The sequence below is a fragment of the Macrobrachium nipponense genome, chromosome 6 (genome assembly GCF_015104395.2).
Source record: "Macrobrachium nipponense isolate FS-2020 chromosome 6, ASM1510439v2, whole genome shotgun sequence".
Lineage (NCBI taxonomy): Eukaryota > Metazoa > Arthropoda > Malacostraca > Decapoda > Palaemonidae > Macrobrachium > Macrobrachium nipponense.
The window spans coordinates 82,485,417-82,506,666 of record NC_061108.1 but is presented as its reverse complement, the minus strand read 5'-3'; the positions used below and the strand labels follow the sequence as shown (position 1 = coordinate 82,506,666).

Here is a 21,250-nt window from a genome sequence, read left to right as displayed (position 1 = left end):
GGAGGAGGCCACCTCTTAGAAATCCTGCAGGAGACTTCTTAAGATAGGTGAAGCATCCTTCTTCTTGTTAGAGGAGATCTGGATTCCGGAGCCTCCTCAAGCTTCAAAAAAGGAAGGGAAGCGTAATGGTGGGACATTCTTCTGCAAGACTTCATCTACAGGATGAAGTAATGACATCCCCAGAACAAATAGAGTCAAACACACAGGGCAGCTGCTCAGACACTGTCCAGTGATAAAACTCCAGGATAACAGCGACATTTTAAAATGATTTCCAGGAGGGAACCATACAGACACACACACACACGATTGACCAATGCAACAGCATGCTATCATGTCACAGGGTTAGGATAACCAACACGAAGAGATATCCAACCATCTACTGCTGTGATCTACTAGACCTCACTGTTAGCCTGCAGAAAAAAGAAAACAAGATTAATTAAGAAATAGACTCCTCTCTTACCAAAATGAAAGGAGATTGCCAAACATCAACATCAACACCACACACACACACACACACACAACCAACTGCCACCCCCCTAAAATGACAACCAAGAAAAGAGGGCGAAGGAGAAGGAAGAATAGCAGGAGAGAAAACAATGGTGAACCTCCAAAGTTTTCCCCAGTAAATTCTCCTAGAGCGTAAGTGTGAATGTCAAATTTCAATAGACATACAATACTGCCGCGCCCTTAGTATAAAAGGGCGAGAGTAAGTGATAAAGGTGTATAAACACCCTTGCCACAGACCCTTCCCTATAATAAACGAAAGGGAAAGGCGGCTTGCAAGGAAATCACAAAAATTGGGTTTTACATTAATTATTATTGTCAAACACAGTACATATTCATTAATTATTAATGTCAAACACAGTACAGGCGGTCCCCGGGTTACGACGGTTCGGCTTACGACGCTCCAAGGTTACGACGCTTTTTCTTAAATATTCAATGGAAAAATCCGTCCTGGGTTACGACGCTTGTTCCGAGGTTGTTAAGACGCTGACGCTTCCGACGCTCCGAGTTAACGACGCTTTTAAAAAACGCATACTTTGATAAAAATCCTTTATAGTTTAGCACAGTATTAATTAAAATAAAATACGTTTCTGGTTAGATTACAACAAAAAATGATACTGTTATGCAATAAAGTTTCATACATACTTACCTGGCAGATATATACTTAGCTATAGACTCCGTCGTCCCTGACAGAAATTCAAATTTCGCAGCACACACTACAGGTAGGTCAGGTGATCCCGCCGCCTGCCGCTGGGTGGCAGGAATAGGAACTATTACCGTTTTAAGCCAGATTTTTCTCTTCCACCTGTCTCCTGAGGGGAGGTTGGGTGGGCCATACAATTGTATATATCTGCCAGGTAAGCATGTATGAAACTTTATTGTACAATAACAATATCATTTTCATACATTCAACTTCCCTGTCAGATATATACTTAGCTGATTGGCACCTTTGGCGGAGGGCAAGAGACAGCTAATCACTGACCTAATAGGTAAACAACATATGTTTGTAGTAATACAAGTTAATTACAATACCCTAGTTCCTACCTGTTTAGGCGGAAGATTTCATAGCTTGTGCTGAGAAGTCTGCTTCGCCTCAAAAGCTTCAGCGAGGGTGTGCCCTATGGCTGAGAACTCTTGAAAGGACTGTCAATGGGGTCTTATCCACTTACTCAACAGAACCTATGGCAATTGTCATTGGAGTCTTATTCACTTACATGACAATATACCTATGCTATTCTTGGCATATAAAGGAGTAAATACTGATCCCGATCACCTGATCCTAACCGTGGATTAGTAAATACGATTGAAAGGCGTTATCCCCAAACACCTTTCAAACAACCTAAAAACTCAACACCAATAATTTTAAAATCACAATATATAAAATATAAGGACAAAAATTAATATTAAGGATCAGTCTCTCTCCTTTCCCCAGCACTGTATCCGCTGATACATAAGGCCCTAGAGAGAAGCATTTCTCATATGTCACTCTCCATCTTTGTTTCAGTAATGTGAGGCGAACACTGAGCTTTACATCTCCAATACGTGGGCCGCTAAGATGTTCTTCATTGACACGTTTTTGTTGAACGACAATGATGTAGCGACTGCACGTACTTCGTTGTGCTTTTACCCTTACCCCTTAAACGCCGAAGCGGTTTAAAAAAAAAAACTGTCTCCCGTGTGCCGGAGACGTTTCAGAGTGAGAGCGGTTGCGAAAAAATATTTTTTTCAAAAAATCACAGCGCGTTAGTTTTCAAGATTAAGAGTTCATTTTTGGCTCCTTTTTTTGGTCATTGCCTGAAGTTTAGTATGCAACCATCAGAAATGAAAAAAATTATCATTATCATATATAAATAATGCAAATATAATGATAGCGCCAAAACGAAATTCATATTTTTAATTTTATAAATTTAATCAATTTTATTTTTTAAATTTTTTTTTTACTTTACCAAAAAAAAATTTTTCCATATAATTGTATTTAAATCGCGCTGTGCGCAAAACGGTTGAAGGTAACAAGTTACTTTTTTTCGTTGTAATGTACACTAAATTGCGATCATTTTGGTATATACACATTGTAAAACGATAAAAGCAAACACAGAGAAAATATTACACAAAACAAATAAAGCATGAATTCGTAACGCGCGTACGTAAACAAATATTTTTTTCAAAAATTTACCATAAATCTAAATATTGTCCTAGAGACTTCCAATTTCTTTCAAAATGAAGACAAATGATTGAATATTACTATACTGTAAGAATATTAGCTTACAAATGCAGTTTTCGACCATATCTGAAGAGTTAAATTTGACCGAATGTTCAAATTTTTTATATATATTTTTTTTAGATGCAATTATTTCGGAAATAAGAAAAGCTACAACTTTTAAATATTTTTCATTTTATTTTACATAAAATTGCGCACATTTTCATATATAAAACTCTATGAAATGCCAAATATGAAACGGAGCAAATATTCCGAGAATGGGACTCACGCATTTCGGAGATTTGTGGCGGAGAATCCGCGCGGAGGGAAGGAAAGTTTTTTTTAAAATTCACCATAAATTTAAATATTGTGCTAGAGACTTCGAATTTGTTCACGATGAAGATAATGACTGAATATTGCTAGACTGTAAGAGTTTTATCTTACAATTGCGTCTTTCGACCATTTCGGTAGAGTCAAATTTGACGAACGTGGTTTTTTTTACTATTTATCGTGATTTATATGCAAATATTTCGAAAATGAAAACGGAAAAGATACAAACCTTCAACTATTTTTTGTTGTATTATACATGAAATTGCGCACATTTTCATATATAAATTATGTAACGGCTAATTTAAAATGGTGCAAACATTACCACAATCGCACGTATGATTTTTTCGGAAGTTAAACCGCGCGGAAACGTATAGAAATGTTATTTTTTTCATAAATTCACCATAATCGAAATATTGTGCTAGAGACTTCCAATTTGTTGCAAAATGAAGGTAAATACTTGAATATTACTAGAATATAAGCGTTTTAGCTTACAATTGCGTTTTTTTGACCATTTTCGGGTAGAGTCAAAGTTGACCGAAGGTTGAAAATTTGTCACTTAACATTTTGTATATGAAAATATTTCAAAATTGATAAAAGCTACAACCATGGTTGTATTTAGTTGTATTGTGCATTGAAATTGCGCATATTTTCATTATAAAATAAAACTTTATGTAACAGCTAATTTAAAATGGTGCAAACATTACCACAATCGCATGTATGATTTTTTTTTTTTTCGGAAGAGTTACGAGCGGACGTAAGGAAAAAGTTTTTTCATAAATTCACCATAAATCGAAATATTGTGCTAGAGACTTCCAATTAGTTGCAAAATTAAGGTAAATGATTGAATATTACTAAAATATAAGAGTTTTAGCTTACAATTGCGTTTTCGACCATTTCGTTAGTCAAAGTTGACCGAAGGTTGAAATTTTGGCACTTATCGTTATTATATGAGAATATCTCAAAACTGATAAAAGCTACAATCATGAGTATTTTATTGTTGTATTCTACATAAAAATGCGCACATTTTCATATATAATACTCCATGTAACAGCTAATTTAAAATGGTAAAAAAATTATGTCAAAGTGACGAAATAATTTCCGAGATGTGTCACAGATACTTTTTAGTGCGGCAAGAAAGAAATTTGCGCTTGCACGCCTGCCTAACGATTGTAAACAAAACAACACCTTGATCCGTGAACTCCAGCATCCCCCAAGGTGCTGATTCAAGAGTTTGGGCTGGTAGGCCTAAAAATATTTTTCCGCGAATTTTAAAAAAAACTTTTGTATGTCGACGTAAAATACGTCCGAGTCGGCACCCGAGACAAAAAATGTCGACGTAAAATACGTCCAGTCGGCGTTTAAGGGTTAAGGTCTTATATGCCTCACTATCACAGCTCATGTGGGCTTCAGTTATAATGTTCCTAACAAAAAATGCTAAGGCATTTTTTGACATAGCTCTTTTAGGGTCTTTAACCGCACACCATAAACTTTGATTGCAACCCTGCAACTGCTTCTTCTTCTGCAGGTAAAACTTCAAAGTTCTCACAGGGCATAAAGTTCTTTCCATTTCATTCCCAACTAATTGAGAAAGGCCCTTTTACTTCGAAAGTCCTAGGCCAAGGTCTCGAGGGGTTTTTCGGGTTTTTCATTTTAGCTAGAAAATAAAGGTTTAAAGGACAATACAGCCGAATCCTTCTTAAGACCCACTCTCGAGTCAAGTGCTTATGCAGCTCACTCACTCTTTTCGCAGTGGCGAGAGCTATTAACCCCTTCTTTACCGGGTGGGTGAGCAGAATGTAAACATTGTGTTCGCTGCCGAACTGAATCTCTCGGTAGTGACTCGAGTTTGGAGGGGTGCCCATCGTAAATATTTGCCAAAAACTACACTAATCAAGACAGGCTAATGAAAACTTATCAGGTATTATTAGCACTATAATAACGCATATTCTCGTTAGTTTTATCATCTACAGGGAAAGAAAAAAAATAAATGATTTTATGAAAAAAAATGTGAAACTCAGTGTCCCTTGTACAAGGGACATTGGTGGTCGGTGAAAAAAACTACGGTCTTGAATAGAAATTCGGTCTTACAGGAATGTTGGTATATTGCACCTGGAACATGCACATAAAGTATTATCAAAATAGAACAGTAAATAAGCACGTAATAACCCAAAAAAAAAGAGCAAAAACTAAAGCGAAAGCCCCGCCAATAATATGGAAATCGCAAATTTTATAGTATATCTTTCAAAAATTGGGCGATGTCATTTTCTACGTTTTCTAAGATTAGTTTCATCACAGAAAACAACTTAGGGGCATTAGGGGTTATCTAAACTAATTTTTCAAGTTTCTTGTCCTCAGAAAAAAATAGCTTTTTGCTTTTTCTCTGGTTTGGTTTTTTTTATATATAAAGTTATATAAGGCTTTATTTCTACCTTCATTTATCTGGTGTTCATATCTTTTATTTGTAAAATGTAATAAGTGAATAAATAAATAAATACAGTAAAATGATGATACAACTGGTTTTTTACTTGGGTAGAAGTTATTACATGTTTACGCTTGTCTGGTTTTGTGATTTTTTGTTGAGACGCAGTTCATCTGTCACCTACACACTACTATAAGCAGTAATAATACTATTTTTTTTGGGTCATCATACGTCTGGCATCGTGTCATACTGTTTTATTTTGCTCCAAACTCTTCAAACCGAAATTACAGAATGATTGGAAGTCCCTATCTGAAAAGAGGAGTTTTGGTGGTACTATGCGTACCACCTTTATGCACCCGGCGTGCGGTATAGTAGACTTCAATGGTGGTACCCACCTACCTCCAAACAAACTTTCGGTAATGAAGAGGTTAAGAAATACATTTTCTAGTCAAGCTCCCGGAAAGTAGCTTTATTGGGAGGTTCGAATCTCTCTGACATAAGATATTTGAGAACCACACCCAAAGATTCCAACTAGGGGTGAGAGAAGTTCTTAATTTTGTAGTTTCAAATGATCTAATTAAATCATGCAGATCTTTGTCATTCTCTATGTTCAGGCCCCTATTCCTGAACACAGCTGATAACATGCTCCTATAACCTTTAATGGTTGACACTGCCAGATGAGATTCTTCTCGTAAAAACAAAAGAAAATCAGCAATTTCGGTCACAGAGGTATCGGAGGAGGACAGCTTCTTCGCCTTACACCATCTACGGAAAAACTTCCCACTTACGATTGGTATACTCCGCATGGTTGAGGACCTTCTTGCTCCAGCAATTGCTTTGCGAGAAAAGCCTCTCGCTCTGACCAATCTTTCGATAGTCGAAAGGCAGTCAGAGCGAGAGCGTGGATATTCTTGTGATACCTCTCGAAGTGGGGTTGTTTGAGCAGATCTGTCCTTTCGGGAAGAGATCTGGGGAAGTCCACTATCCATTCCTGTACCTCTGTGAACCATTCTCTTGCAGGCCAATAAGGAGCGATCAATGTCATCCTCATTCCCTCCGAGGACACAAACTTTCTCATTACTTCCCCCAGCATCTTGAATGGGGGAAACACATAAGCGTCTATGCCCTTCCAATCCATGAGCATGGCATCTATGGATAGGGCTCTGGGATCGTCCCCCAACGAACAAAAGTTCTCCATCCTTCTGGATAGGAATGTCGCAAACAGGTCCACTTGAGGCTTCCCCCAAAGAGACCATAGCTGCTGGCAGGACTTGTGAATGAAGGGTCCACTCTGTTGGAAGGACCTGGTTTTTCCTGCTCAATCTGTCTGCTCTTATGTTCTTTCCTCCTTGAACGAACCTCGTCAGGAGTCGAATCCCTCTTTCTTCTGTCCATATCAACAGATCCTGCTAGTTGGTAAAGGGAGAAAGAGTGTGTTCCCCCTTGTTTTTTTATATAAGCCAGAGCCGTGGTGTTGTCCGAGTTGACTTGGACCACCACGCCTCTGACTTCGTTCTCGAAAAACTGCAGTGCCAAGTGCACTGCTAAGAGTTCCTTTGCATTTATGTGCCAGGCCTTCTGTTCTTCTGTCCAACTGCCTGACACTTCCTTCATCCCTAGTGTTGCTCCCCACCCCGTGTCCGAAGCGTCTGAGAACAACACTAGGTGAGGGTTCTGAAGGGACAAGGACACTCCTTCGTATCTTCTCAGTGGTTTCTAACCACCATCGTAAGTGGTTTTTGATACTCTCTCCTATGGGAAAGGTATCCAATAGATCTCCCTTTCTTCTGCTCCAACTTCTTCTTAGATGAACTGCAGGGTCTCATATTCAGCCTCCCTAGAGAGATGAACTGCTCCAGCGAGGAAAGAGTGCCCAGAAGACTGAGCCATTCCCTCGCTGAGCTTCGTTCCTTCTCTAGGAAGACCGAGATTTTTTCCAACCCTTTCGAGATTCTTTCCTGGGATGGATACGCTCGAAAACCCCGAGAATCCATCCGAAAATCCCCCACCCCAGATAGACGATAGTCTGACAGGGGATTGTGTGAGACTTCTCGAGGTTTACGAGCAATCCGAGAGATCTGGTCAATTGAAGAGCTATCTCCAAGTCCTCCAAGCACTTTTGTTTTGTCTGCGCTTTTGTAAGCCAATCGTCTAAGTAAAGAGATATCCTCACCCCCTTCAGATGTAGCCATCTTGCTACGTTCCTCATCAACGCTGTAAAAACACCGAGGAGCCGTCGAGAGGCCGAAACACAAAGCCCTGAACTGATAAATCCTTCCCTGCACCATGAATCGAAGATATTTCTTCGACGAAAGATGCAGGGGACGTGAAAAGTACGCATCTTGCAGGTCGAGGGAGACCATCCAATCTCCATGGACGGAGAGCAGAGAGAACCGAGTTGGATGTCTCCATGGAGAACTTTGTCTTCTCCACGAAGCGATTCAATGCACTCACGTCCAGGACCGGCCTCCACCCCCCAAGGCTTTCAGCACAAAAATAGGCGATTGTAAAAACCTCGGGAGTGCGGATCCTGTACTACCTTGATGGCCTCCTTCTCCAACATTTTGCTGCACCAACCCAAAAAGGATCTCTCTCTTTACAGGGTCTTTGTATCTCGCTGACAGCTCCCTCGGTGGTCGTCGTCAATGGAGGTCTGTTCTTGAAGGGGATGAGGTATCCTTTCCTTAGAACTTGCAGGGACCAAGAATCTGCTTTCATTGAGCCATGCTTCCGAGAATCCCAGAAGTCTGGCCCCTACTGGTGATTGGAGGACTGGAATCTCATTTAGCGTCCTTCTTTGGAACTTTGATGGAAGATCTTCCTCTTTTCTCTCCTCCTCTCTTCCTTGGGGCTCGGCTAAAAGTTCTACCTCGAAAGGGCTGTTGAGCAGGTCTTGGCTCCCTCTTCGAGACAGAAGCAGCTGGTCTAGGCTTCTTAGCAGAGTGTACCAGCAAATCCTGTGTTGCCTTCTCAGTAAGCGTATGGGAAATGTCCATTACCAACTGAGAAGGAAACAGCTGTTTAGACAGAGGGGCATATAAAAGAGAAGCCCTCTGTACTGGAGAGACTGCTTTGGTAAGAAATGAACCAAAGACAGACCTCTTCTTTATACTCCTGTCCCAAACAAGGATGCCACTTCAGCCGATCCGTCCTGCACTGCCTTATCCATACATGCCAAAACACTATGCAAGACTTCTTCTGTTTCCAAAAACTGAGGGTCTTGCGTCTTCTTGGCCAAAGCCCCAAGGGACCAATCTAGGAAGTTAAAAACTTCAAGACATGGAATATTCCCTTGAGGAGATGGTCCATTTCAGAACGTTGTCCAGCTTGTTTTGGCCGATGAAGTGCATGTCTCCTTGCCGAATCCACCACCGGTCGAGAAGTCCGCTTCAGCAGATGAGGGAAGAGAAAGTCCCGTAGATTCTCCTGTGCTATACCAAATCCCTCTCTCTCCTGATAGCCCTGAAGGGGGACAGGTAAACACAGTCTTCCCCGCCTCCTCCTTGGTTTTAAGCCAATTTCCGACCGACTGCAAAGCCCTCTTCATTGAAATGGTCGGTTGCATCTTCAAGAAAGAGGAAGACTTCGCAGCCTTCGTACTCGAAAATAAAGACCGAGGAGAAGGAGGGGCAGCAGGACTCAGAGACTCTCCAAATTCTTTTAACAAGAGGGCTGTTAATGTCTTATAATCTGTAAGACCTGCCCCCTTGTTTTCTTCAGAGTCCGAGACATCCTCCAATTCCGGTTGAGTTTTATTCGAAGAGTGTGTGACCGGAGGACTCCTCTCTCTCGGGAATGTAAAGGGCTTGTAGCAACACCGACTGCAACCTGACAAGGGCTATGGCCACCTGTGCGGCACCTTGAGTCCCTGCCAGGAGAAGGCCGATGTTGTTCTTTTACCCTAAGGCCTTCCTGACAAGGACGACGGTCGCCTGTGCGACACCTTCGTTCCTACCAGGAGAAGTCCTTAAATGTTGTTCCCTTTTTTTTTTTTCATGATCAATTCCTTCCGACAGGGGCTACGATCGCCTGTGCGGACACCTGGAGACCCTGTCAGGGGAAAATTGTATCTTGAGAAAAATCCCAAAGAGGAGCCTCCAAGTCCGCTTCAAACTCCGATAACTCATCTGAATTGTATTCTGGATTGTAAAAATCCTTGCGCCTGCCTTCAAACGCTCTAGGCGCTTTACGTCTTGTTTCAGCAGCTTCAGGCTTTCCAGGCGCCTTGCGCCTCCATTCGGACGCTTCAGGCTCTTCAGGCGCTTCGCGCCTCGTTTCAGGACGTCTCAGGGCTCTTTAGGCTTTCTTTTTTTGCTTCTTCTTTCAGGCGCTTCAGGCTCTCTAGGCACTTTGCTTTTCCTTTGAGGCGCTTCAGGCTCTCCCAGGCGCTCTACGTTTCCTCTCAGGCGCTCTAGGCCCTCCAGGAGGTTAAATATTTCCTTCAGCCACTTCAGGGTTGCTTTTCAGGCGCCTTTGGCGCCTCATTTCCATTACTTGAGGATCTTTATTACGCCTCATTTCAGGCGCTCCAGGCGCTTTTTCGCCTCACACAAGAGTTCCAGGATCTTCAGTCACTTTTGCGCCTCACTTCAGGCGCTTTGGCGCCTCATTTCAGGAGTTCCAAATTTACTCCTCGATTCGGACATCTCATGTGCTTTCCTTCTAGTAGGAGGTTCAGGTATATTCCTATATATATCATCTCGCCTTGACGGCGTTTTGCGCTTGACAGTAGCCCGACGTCTGGCTGGCGCCAGGCTTCTGGCAGGCGCCTTGTCCGAGCTCTCAGAGAGTTCTAAAGGACGGGATCTTTTGATCGGGAGAATCTATCCTTCCTTCTAGGAGGATCAGATTTAAGAACTCCTACTAGCGAAGATATCTGTTTCGCATATCCTCCAACATCTTCGTAGCTACGTCCCTCTTTCCAATTTCCGATGCAGGAGAAGGAGCTTCTGAATACACCTCCTTCCTCCTCTTTTCCGGAGGATATTCTTCCGGAAATTCTTCAGGCTTCTTGGGTAAAATGAAGGAGACTTCCAAGATCTCTTCGAAGGTCTCGACAATCTATCTGAACTCCATCCTTTTTTAGATGAGGAATCAGACGAAGAAAAACACGTTTAAGGACGTCTTTCCTTCCAACGACCTATCCTTGGCAGCCCGGGACGTAACTACGGGATCCTGCCGAGGGGACGCCTGACCGGTGGGGATTCTCTGAAACCTCCCTGCGGCTTTCAACATTTCTTCTCCACTGGGCTTGGGAGCTTGAAAGAGGTCTAGGCCTGGGAGCGAGACAGAGCCGATCAGACGCACCCTCCACTTCACTGTAACACTTTCACTGCACTTACCTTCCAGTTCTTTAATTTTTTGTTCCATATGCTTAAGCGAAGCTTTCAGACTCGCAATTTCAGATGAGCTTGCCGAGTCCGATAATCGGGAAGGTAAAGCTGTATGGGAGGAAACAATAGGGTTAAGCAATAGGCAATAGTCCGCTAACTGGCTCGTTAGAGACTGACCTACTTGACACTTTTGGAAGAGGATTTTTCTTAGCCCTATCTCTCTCCAACTTTTCTTAGGTAGGAATCAAGCAACTTCCATTCCTCTCATTCAAATCCTTGCACTCATCACATGTATTCAATTGCGAGCATACATTCCCTCTACAATTTTTACAAGTGGTGTGAGGATCCACCGAAGCTTTCGGTAGTCTCACAAAACAATTCTCATTCACACACACTCTGAACGAAATCGACACGTCAGACATTATGAGAAATTCCAAATCCAAATCCAAAAACAGTCCACAATAGCGTATGCCAAACCAAAGATCCAATACGTCACCAAATAGCAGTCCAAAAGATCAACGGCGTAATGAAATTCACGAAAATCAAGTCCAGGAGGAACTAGCAAACGATGTTACTAGTACCGCGACAGAGAAAAATCTGGCTTAAAACGGTAATAGTTCCTATTCCTGCACCCAGCGGCAGGCGGCGGATCACCTGACCTACCTGTAGTGTGTGCCGCGAAATTTGAATTTCTGTCGGGGACGACGGAGTCTATAGCTAAGTATATATCTGACAGGGAAGTTGAATGTATGAAATTTTGAGGTTATGATGATTTTCTACACTTTTTTATGTCGTATTTTTCTATGTTTTTAGTGACACCTCATATGCGGAACTAGTTTCCGACGAATGAATACATACTAGCTTGCGGTGCGCAAAGTTTACATATAACAGTCCAAAAGTGCAAATAATGAAAAAATCATTGCTTGTTTCCAGTAATAATAACAAAACGAAGTTTCTGGTTAGATTACAACGCAAATTCCAAGTCTCCAAAGAGAGGACACCATTATTCAGTAAGTGAGATAGAGAGAGAGAGAGAGAGAGATAGAGAGAGAGAGAGAGAGAGAGAGAGAGAGAGAGAGGAGAGAAGGCGTCTCTTCCGACGCTCCGAGTTAAGGACAGAGAAGTGTTCATTTCGTTAAACAGCCTCCGACTCATGCCAGTAAATGTTTTGTTGATACTAATAATATAAGCCTATTTAAAGATACGTTTACTTTAATTAGTCTATATGATACATAATAGTATCAACTGTTCTTGTAGCCCTCAAGATTTGGCAAATCGAAGTATCCAAAGAGAGACATTATCCAGTACACTGGAACCTTGACATACGAATTTAATTTGTTCCGTTACCATCGTCGTATATCAAAACAGTTGTATCTCAAAGCATTTTTTCCCATTTAAAATAATGTAATATGTATTAATCCGTTCTAGCGCTATGAAACTACACCTAAACACAGCTAAATTATATATAATATAGACAATTTATACACAAATAAACGATTAATAACACACAATAAAAAAAGAAAGGAATTTTACTTATCACAACGAAAGATGACGTGAGGCCAGCAGGCGAAGGAGGTAAGGAAGGGTGGCAGGGAACGATTTGCTCTCTTTTATTTACGTATGTACACTAATAACTAAGTAATAAGTACAATGAAATAACATTGCTAAACTATTTTTTATTTATATTTTTTTAATCAGTTCGTATTTTGGAAATAATGGTGATGCCTTTGGAAGGTTTTTATAGCTTCCTTCTGCTTGATGATCGTGGATATTGTAGAGGGATTTCGACCATACTCGTTTGCCAAATCGACGATACGAACACCACGTTCATGCTTTGCTATAATTTCATGTTTTGCTTCCATCGAAATAATTTTCTTGGGTTTTTTCTTATCACCTGCTTTGTCTTTAGCTTTGGGACCCATGGTTAATAATAAAATCATACAAAATAACACAAAAAATGGGCACAAAAACAACAAACTAAACAATGACGTGTTAACGATGCAGCACCAACAAACAGACTGAACGCCATTTATCGGTCGCCTATACAACTATCACATCGTAAATCGTATCTCAAATATTTCGTTGTATATCAAAGCATACATTTTCGCAAATTTTCTGTTGTATCTCAAAACATTCGTATATTAGGGGCAATCGTATGTCAGGTTCCAGTGTATTTGATCAGAGAGAGAGAGAGAGAGAGAGAGAGAGAGAGAGAGAGAGAGAGAGAGAGAGAGAGAGAGAGAGAGAGAGAAGAGAGACGTCTTGGCAACAAGGGTCTCGGGGATTGACGTACGTAACGTTTATTTCTGAACAGATAGGACAGAGAAGTGTTCGTTTCATTAAACAGCCTCTGACTCATGCCAGGAAATGTTTTGTTGATACTAATATATAAGCCTATTTAAAGATACGTTTTACTTAAATTAGTCTATATGATGCGTAAATAGTAATCAACTGTTCTTGTAGCCCTCAAGATTTGGCAAAATCACTCCAGGTTGTACATAAAACTTCAAGAATGTAGTCACCAGAGGATTACAATAGTTTTTACCTTCAAGAACCAGCAGTTTTTTTTATGAAAATAACTCCAGGTTGTACATAAAACTACAGGAAACAACATGTAGTGTAACCAAAGGATTACAAGTAAGGTTTTATAACTTTTATTAGTTTAAGACATATTTCCAAACGTCGTTCCGGCTTACGACGATTTTCGGGTTACGACGCGTCTTAAAGAACGGAACCCCCGTCGTAAAGTACCCGGGGACTGCCTATATATTAATTAATTATTAATGTCAAACACAGTATAGTTCATTAGTATAATGTCAAACACAGTACATAATCAAACCACATTAAAACAATAAAAGAATTATCCCGCCAGGAAATTGAGTTTAATGGCAGTCGGCAAGAGCTTACAAAACATCTTACAAATTTTCTTGTATTCCCTCTTGATGGGGATGTGAAAATATGCATCCTGCATATCTATCAATAACATCCAGTCCACTCTCTGCATGGACATTAGAAGTGAGCACATGGACTACATGGAGAACTTCACCAGCCCTACAAAGGCCTTTAATCTGGAAACATCCAGAATAAGCCTCCTTCCCGATGTGATTTTAGGAACTAGGATTAGGCAACTGTAGAAGAATGTGTCTGGCTCTACAACCCCTTCTATTGCCTCTTTCTGTAGAAACTTCAAGACTTCCAACTGAAGGTTTTTGTACTTCTCGTCATTGTGAAAAAGATATGAAAAAGAGAGTTATTGGAGAATCCGACAGTGGAGGAGGGTTTACAAATGGAATCAAGTAACCCTCTCTTAGCACCTCCATAACCCAGGGATCCACGATCAGGTCTTTTCATACTTCCCAGAAATGGAAAGCCTTCCATCTACTGGCAACTGAGGACTGGAAACCTCATTCTGATGACTTAACAAGTTCCTTAAATGACTTACTGGATCCTCTGGTGGAACCTCAAAATGTATCCTTAGATCTATAAGTCTAACTGAATCTGTCCGAAAAAAGAAACTACCGCTTAAGTACAGCACCTAGGGCGGGGAGGAAGAGGAGGAGGAAGCTCGGGAGACTGAGCCTTAACAATCAGATTGCATTTCTGTCTTCTCTGCTGCCTGTTCGATAAATGATAAAGCAGCAGAACTCCAACTGAAGTTGATAAGGGACAACAGCCTTCTGTGAATGTGTCAAGAGACATGGCAAGATAAGAACACAACTGTTCACGTTTCTTAAGAAGCAAATTAGTGTAAGTGTGAGCATTCTTGCCCACAGCATCCTTTACTGTTCCATCTAAACAACCAATAAAATCTCAAACTTCCTTGCCTGAAGCAGAGTCCTGAGGGATCAAGGAAGTAACTTCACTGACACAACTGTCAATCATTCCCACAAGCATATCCATGAATGCGAGGATCTACAAGGTTCTAAATACAGCTTTGACAAGTAAATTCAATTCTGCTTGAAAAAAAATACTCTCTTCTCTATAATGACCATTCTCTTCTTTGACGGAATTAAGAGTGACGGAATTAAGAGTGAGATGAAAGCCGAATCCTTCCCCTAAGCTACCTCAAGACTAGGAGGACGACCAGTAGAGAAAGATTAGCTCTCCTTTTACCCTATATATTGGCATAAAAGGGGAAGCATTCTTGGATGAGGATTTCTGATCCAAGATATGTTCAATAGCCTCGAATCTACCTACAACAGCCTTAGTGAATTAAGGTACAAAGAGAAGGAATAAATGACTGGCCCAGGTTTTCCTCCCTTCATGAAAACAATGTCAGGCTTATTTACTTCTGTAAAATAATTTGGGAACTTCTCTTACATAAAACCAATAATTTCTTACAAGAAGTCGTGTCTATCTCTTCATTAAGTTCTGCACCACAGCCCATTACACCGCCCATAGAAGACCCCACAACCTGTACCTCCGACAACGAGGAAGGTGGTTTGACCACAGAGCATGGAGCAACAATATCTTTTGCAACCAGGTTCATGACCTCCACGGGAAGGCAGAAAAGTAGCAGTTGGTTGATTCAAAGCTAACTCTAACAACTTCTCCAGGCAGCATCTCCTCCTTAGCTGCATCAACAAATCGCTTTCTCAGACTCAAAAGGCCATATGTCTTGGTTGTTGAACATTTCCTGGCTCAATGAACAAATCTAGGTTCTCATCAGGAAACAACCCACGTCACCAAGCCAATTCTTGATCCACAGGAGAACTACAGCTAAACGGAGTCCTTTGAATACTGGCCTCAACTCCTCCAATTGGGAGAGCTGCTGAAATGCGAGCATGCTTAGCTGGAGGATCCTCTAAACAGAGAAGAAGAATTCAAAGGCACAAAGTGAGAACATCACCCCACTCCAAGTCAGAGAAAACATAAGCACAACCAGTTTTTCTCTAACAGCCCAAGTAAGACTCCCGTGACGAACAGAAGACCGAGTGCAAAATTAATAGAACAAGAGTGCTTAGTAGGAACTTAAGTTTAACAATGTGCTGACGAATGCTGTATAGCGAAGTCAACGCAGGCGATAGCCAATAGGTGAGGCATGCGCAGGCGAAAGCCGAATAGGTGGACACATGCACAGGTGAAAGCCACATAGGTGAAGCACACGCAGGAGACAGACATAAAGTACTAGTGCGGAGTCTTGTGCTCTGACCAACACGAGAAACTTGTAAAGGCAGACCAAAGAGAAGACAGCCACAAGGATGCATGGTGCTGCACACACTTCTTGCATAGTCGATAAATCCTGAGAAAATTACAGGATCTTTAAAAACAGTATTAGGACTGCGAAATGCTCTTTACTACCATTCATACTATTAACATTATCAGAAAGAATAAAAAGAATCATTACTAACAAGACGTTGCAATGCAGTCAAACTTAAATGCGGTGAAGACAACAGTAGGTTTCCCTTTACTCTACCTGGATGATCCTTAGACAAATGAAGTCTGACACCTGCACTGCTGTCAGCCCAACCAGAGGAAGGGGACAATTAGCACAGATCCACACAGCTCCCTGACATGTCCCGGTTTCCTGTTGCTCCAGGCAGCAAGGGAGCAGGACAGGACATGACTACAGGCAGTCCCCAGTTAACAGTGGCCTTGGTTGTAAGTGATCCAGTTTTATGGGGCTTGTCTAGCGATAATTCGTTTATAGGCGCCAATAACAGAGTACTGGCGCTGATACATACCTAACAGAGGCACCAATAACTGGTTATCAGCGCCAAAATCTGGTTATTGGCGCCGATAAGCGCCAAAAATTGCCGATTTTCGTTTACTGGCAATTTTCGCTTATCATCAAGCCATTGGAATGGAACCCCGCCGATAACCAGGGACTGCCTGTATTTAGGAGCGGGGGCATTTACCCTTCCTTTAATGCAGGGGAATTACCCCCATAAATGACTGATACCCCAGGGAGGGCAAAGCCTATAAAATATTGCGCAAAACTTCAGCAACTGATTAATTGAGCCCTTTAAACCCTTAATATCTGCCCCATTCTATCAAACCATATGTCCTGAATCAACTGGAAAGCTCTAGTAGGAGTACTAACAGAATGAAGGGAAGAAGGTTACTAGAAGAAGAAACACAAATCATGCACTCCCTCAGTATTAGCCTTAGCACTCTTGCTTCATTTGCTGCCTTTTCGATTGATCAGCCTCTCTTATTTTACAACGCTTCACCAATTTTACCATAAATTCATTTGACCAACATACACATACTTGACAATAGTCATTCTGATTACGTATACACTCTTATCCTCAACATTTCACACGTCATGAGGATCAGTGAAACTAAAATAAAGCCTAACACAACCACTTCTCACCTTACAGGTGCTTAATCTATCATTACCATCCATATTCAAGAGAAAATTCAGGTAAATTTACAAACCAAATACTAGTCAACAAAAAACTGAGAACAGATAACTCCCTAACAATCTTATAACAACTAGCCAATACAAATAGACTGACCGGATATTGGTTTTTATACCTATCATTCACCTGGTGGGGGTGGGAGAAGTAGATGAATAGAAAGAGATATACAGTGGTACCTCATTTGTCAAACATTTCTTAAGTCGAACTTTCCGTTTTTCAAAAGAAATTTTCAAGAAAATTTTGCATCATTTGTCGAACAAATGCTCATACTTCGAACTGTATTAAAAAAAAATTTTCATTTACAATATTTAGTTTAAATGATAACCTATTTGACAAAATAAAAAAAGTATAAGGCATTTAATATAAAGTTTAGCTTTCAATATAAAATTTAGCATAAAAGATGTATAAAATCGTACATAACCACGGAGACGTCACACCCAGCTGACTTGAGACTGAATGAGGGAGTGTTGATATGTTGAAGAGAGGAGAAGAGAGAGTTAAAATATTACTGCATGTATGTACGTAAAGGCAATAACAATTCACATAAAAAAGGGAATTTCCCAATAACTTTAACGTCATGATAAACTAAGAAAACAAGAAAAAAAATTTAATGTCATGATAAACAATGAAAACAAGAAAAAAAAAAGTCTTAATTGAGCCAGTGTTCAGTGCGCAGAGTGAGATGGTCTGTTTGAACAATATTAACAATATAGTAAATGTAAGGACAAAGCTTTTCACAATAAAATTTAGCATAAACGATCAACAAAATCTTTTGTCATTGCAGTGATACACAGGTAACTTGAGGTAGAGGGAGTAGGGGTTTATATTTTTGAGGAATAATGAATGAATGCTTTTAAGTTATTGTATGTCGTGGTATTGTTGAGGAGAAAAGAGACAGTAAAATCATTACTATAATATGTACTTAAAGCAGTACCAATTCACATAAAAACAATGTTATTTCACAATAAATTCAACATGATAAAACATGAAAACAATCAATGCAGTACAAGAAAAAAAAAAAAAAAAGAATACTAGAGTCAGCGTTCCGTGCGCTCAGTAAGACGATAGAGAGAGAGAGAGGAGAGGAAAGGGAAGAAGGGCTCTGCTTCCCACTGACTTATCAGCTAGGCTGGGATGATTATTTGCCCATTTCTTTCACTTACACTCGATCTGCCCAAATCTCTTTTATTTTTGTTACAGTAAAATACCTATCTAGTGACAATTGTTTTTGTGATTTTTTACTATTGTAAAAGTAACTCAGCTCTGTAATAAACAAACTAGCACCGCTTTCAGCTTCTGCACCTTTGATTGTTTGTCTAAACGGCTTCCTTGTTTAAAGTTATTTCATCTCTTTCCTTTTCTTACATTCTTGACTTATTACTTATTTGTTTGCAAAATCCTCATGTTTGTCTTAAGTCTGCCATTTGCCAATAGTAAGCTGATGTATTGTGGCATTACTCTCTCTCTCTCTCTCTCTCTCTCTCTCTCTCTCTCATCTCTCTCTCTCTCTCTCTCTCTCTCTCTCTCTCTCTCTCTCAGGCACACAATCAAACACACACACTATCGATTCCTTTGCTTATCCTTGCAACTAATATGTGAATAAGATTAATTTTGTTATCAACCTTTGCATACTGCAACCAATTAAGTTTCCTCAAAGGGTTCCTGTTTTCACCAAACAGTTTGTAAATCGTACACAGTAAAAATAAAATTTCAAACATTTTACTTCGTTTAATGTACTGTTTCATTACTTTACACACTTAATTTAACTTTTGAACACATTAATAATAGAAAAAATGTGATAAGAGGGACTTTTTGAGTTGGCTGGAACAAATGATCCAGATTCCCTTTATTTCTAATTGGGATATTTGTTTTATGTTTCGAACAAATCATACTTCGAACAGGCTTCTGAAATGGATTAAGTTCAAAGTCTGAGGTACTACTGTATATTCATAGAAACCAAGCGTCCTCATTTTTTTGCTGTCTGTCAAACTACCACTGGCACAGAAGCAAAAGCTATATGATGGAGAGGTAAGGTTCATTTCAAATATACTACTTAATCAAGCTTGAAGCGTGAACATCTGAAATATGTATGAGGTTGTGAACCAGATAACTTGAGGAAACATTCCTTATTTCCAAATTTTAACATATGTACTAAAACGAGAACATTTCCCTTACCTGTCTTGCTTTATGACTCATTGGTACATTATGTCGCTTCATAACATTAACAGCACGCCTATCAGGCCCTAGACCTACATGCCAGGAACCAATAGCTCCAGAATCCACTTCCCATCCTTCCAATCCCCGCTGTTTCAATACATGATTAAATACTGCTTCAGCTGTAGGTGATCGACAAATATTTCCTGTAAAAAAAAATAACCCAATACATTACCACTAATACTAAACATAATTCACATATTTAAAACACTCTAATAAAAAATATAAATATGATTTGTTGTATAGGTAACCCTGAATATCCTAACTAGCATTCACATCAGCTAGCCAAAGTTTCACAGTTAAAACATAGATTTTTATAAATAAAAGTAATGGGTTCCAAAAAATTCCCAAAGCTGTAATGTCAATATGCAAAGTTCAGTATTCAATTATCAATGAAATTTATTTCATGAGACTAAGTTTCAGAGATCACATTCCTGAACAGTAGTTGATTGCAATCACTAAACATACATGCAATTAAATGTCCATCACCACTATTAATTTGACTCTCTAATATGACAAATTTTCTAAGACAACTTGTATTTTTCATAGCTACAAACCTGAGGTCTTAACAATAGGATAATTTCTAGCGCCTAGCTGGATCCGGTTAAACGCAGATGAAAGCAAGGAATCTTGTGAGATCTGGCAAAGCGTGTATATCAGGTGAAGAGTAGTCAAAGACCACGCACCTACGCCACCGCGTCAGTCTTTCCCAACTCAGGATGTCTTAACAAACAGAGGGGCGGCTAAAGGTGGGCAGTATAATGTTAAGACCTCAGGTTTGTAGCTATGAAAATACAAATTGCCTTAGAAAATTTGTCATTTGTTCATACTCAAACGAACCTTCGGTCTTAACAATAGGATAGACTCATACTTGGAGGGAGGTTTAAGACATCCTAAACTGGCTAGGGGCCTACCCACTAGTCCAGCTCCAGAAGAATAACTTCTGGAGGGACTGAAGCCCGTTGAGAAGCTATATAAATTGATATCCAACCACTCGACACTGAGTGACGTACAATATATATGGGAGAAATCATTGTATAGGGAACCAAAAAGAAACTTTGACTGTCCAATAGCAAACCAATATATCAGAGTTGTCATCACTCCCAACTCCTCCTTGCCAAGGAGTGAAACATATGCTAAGAATAGAGGGTTTATATTTGTATACGTATTAAGCGACCACACTATCAGTATGACTACCTTACTCACCTGTATCAGACCAGTCGAGCGAATGAGGTGTCTACTCCTTAACCCACCCGAAGGAAGAAGGAAAGGTACAAGAGAAGAAAGGTGATCAGCCAACTCCACAACTCTCACCCAGACGGTTAAGAAAGGACTTGCGGTGGCATAGTTGCGTGGTCTTTGACCACTCTTCACCCGATATACACACATTGCCATTGGCCATATCTCACAAGATTCCTTGCTTTCAACTGCGTTTTAACCAGATCCAGCTAGGCACTAGAAATTATCCTATTGTTAAGACCGAAGGTTTGTTTGTGCATGAACAACTATGGATATGATCAAGTTACACTTACCAAAAAAAATTCCACAACCTTCTAAAAATACAGCTGCTTCTCTCTCCTCTCTCTCTCTCTCTCTCTCTCTCTCTCTCTCTCTCTCTCTCTCTCTCTCTCTCTCTTACTGAGACGAGAATTTTTATGGTGCTGTACATGTATGTATAATACAAGTATGTTTATCAATATTTTCAAATAATAATAATAATGACAATTGAAAGCCACATGATAGAGAATAATTTTTTAGTGAAAGAGAGAAGAAATAACACTACTACTCCTTCCCCTCCACAATACGTTTCAAATCTTGTTACTCCCCGCCCCACACTCCTTTTTCGAAGTGGATAAAAAGACAGAATCACTATTTCTTTTACTATTAA

The 21,250-nt window shown here is 40.1% G+C and overlaps 1 protein-coding gene across 2 annotated transcripts in view; it reads right to left on the bottom strand.

The window, feature by feature from the left end:
• The window catches only part of LOC135216399 (low molecular weight phosphotyrosine protein phosphatase-like), a 119,186-nt gene that overhangs the window by 54,363 nt on the left and 43,573 nt on the right, over positions 1-21,250 (bottom strand). For both annotated transcript variants that reach the window (XM_064251689.1, XM_064251688.1), the window contains exon 2: positions 19,324-19,508. In XM_064251689.1, the coding sequence (XP_064107759.1) occupies positions 19,324-19,508 (185 nt within the window). The remainder of the gene's footprint in view (positions 1-19,323; positions 19,509-21,250) is intronic.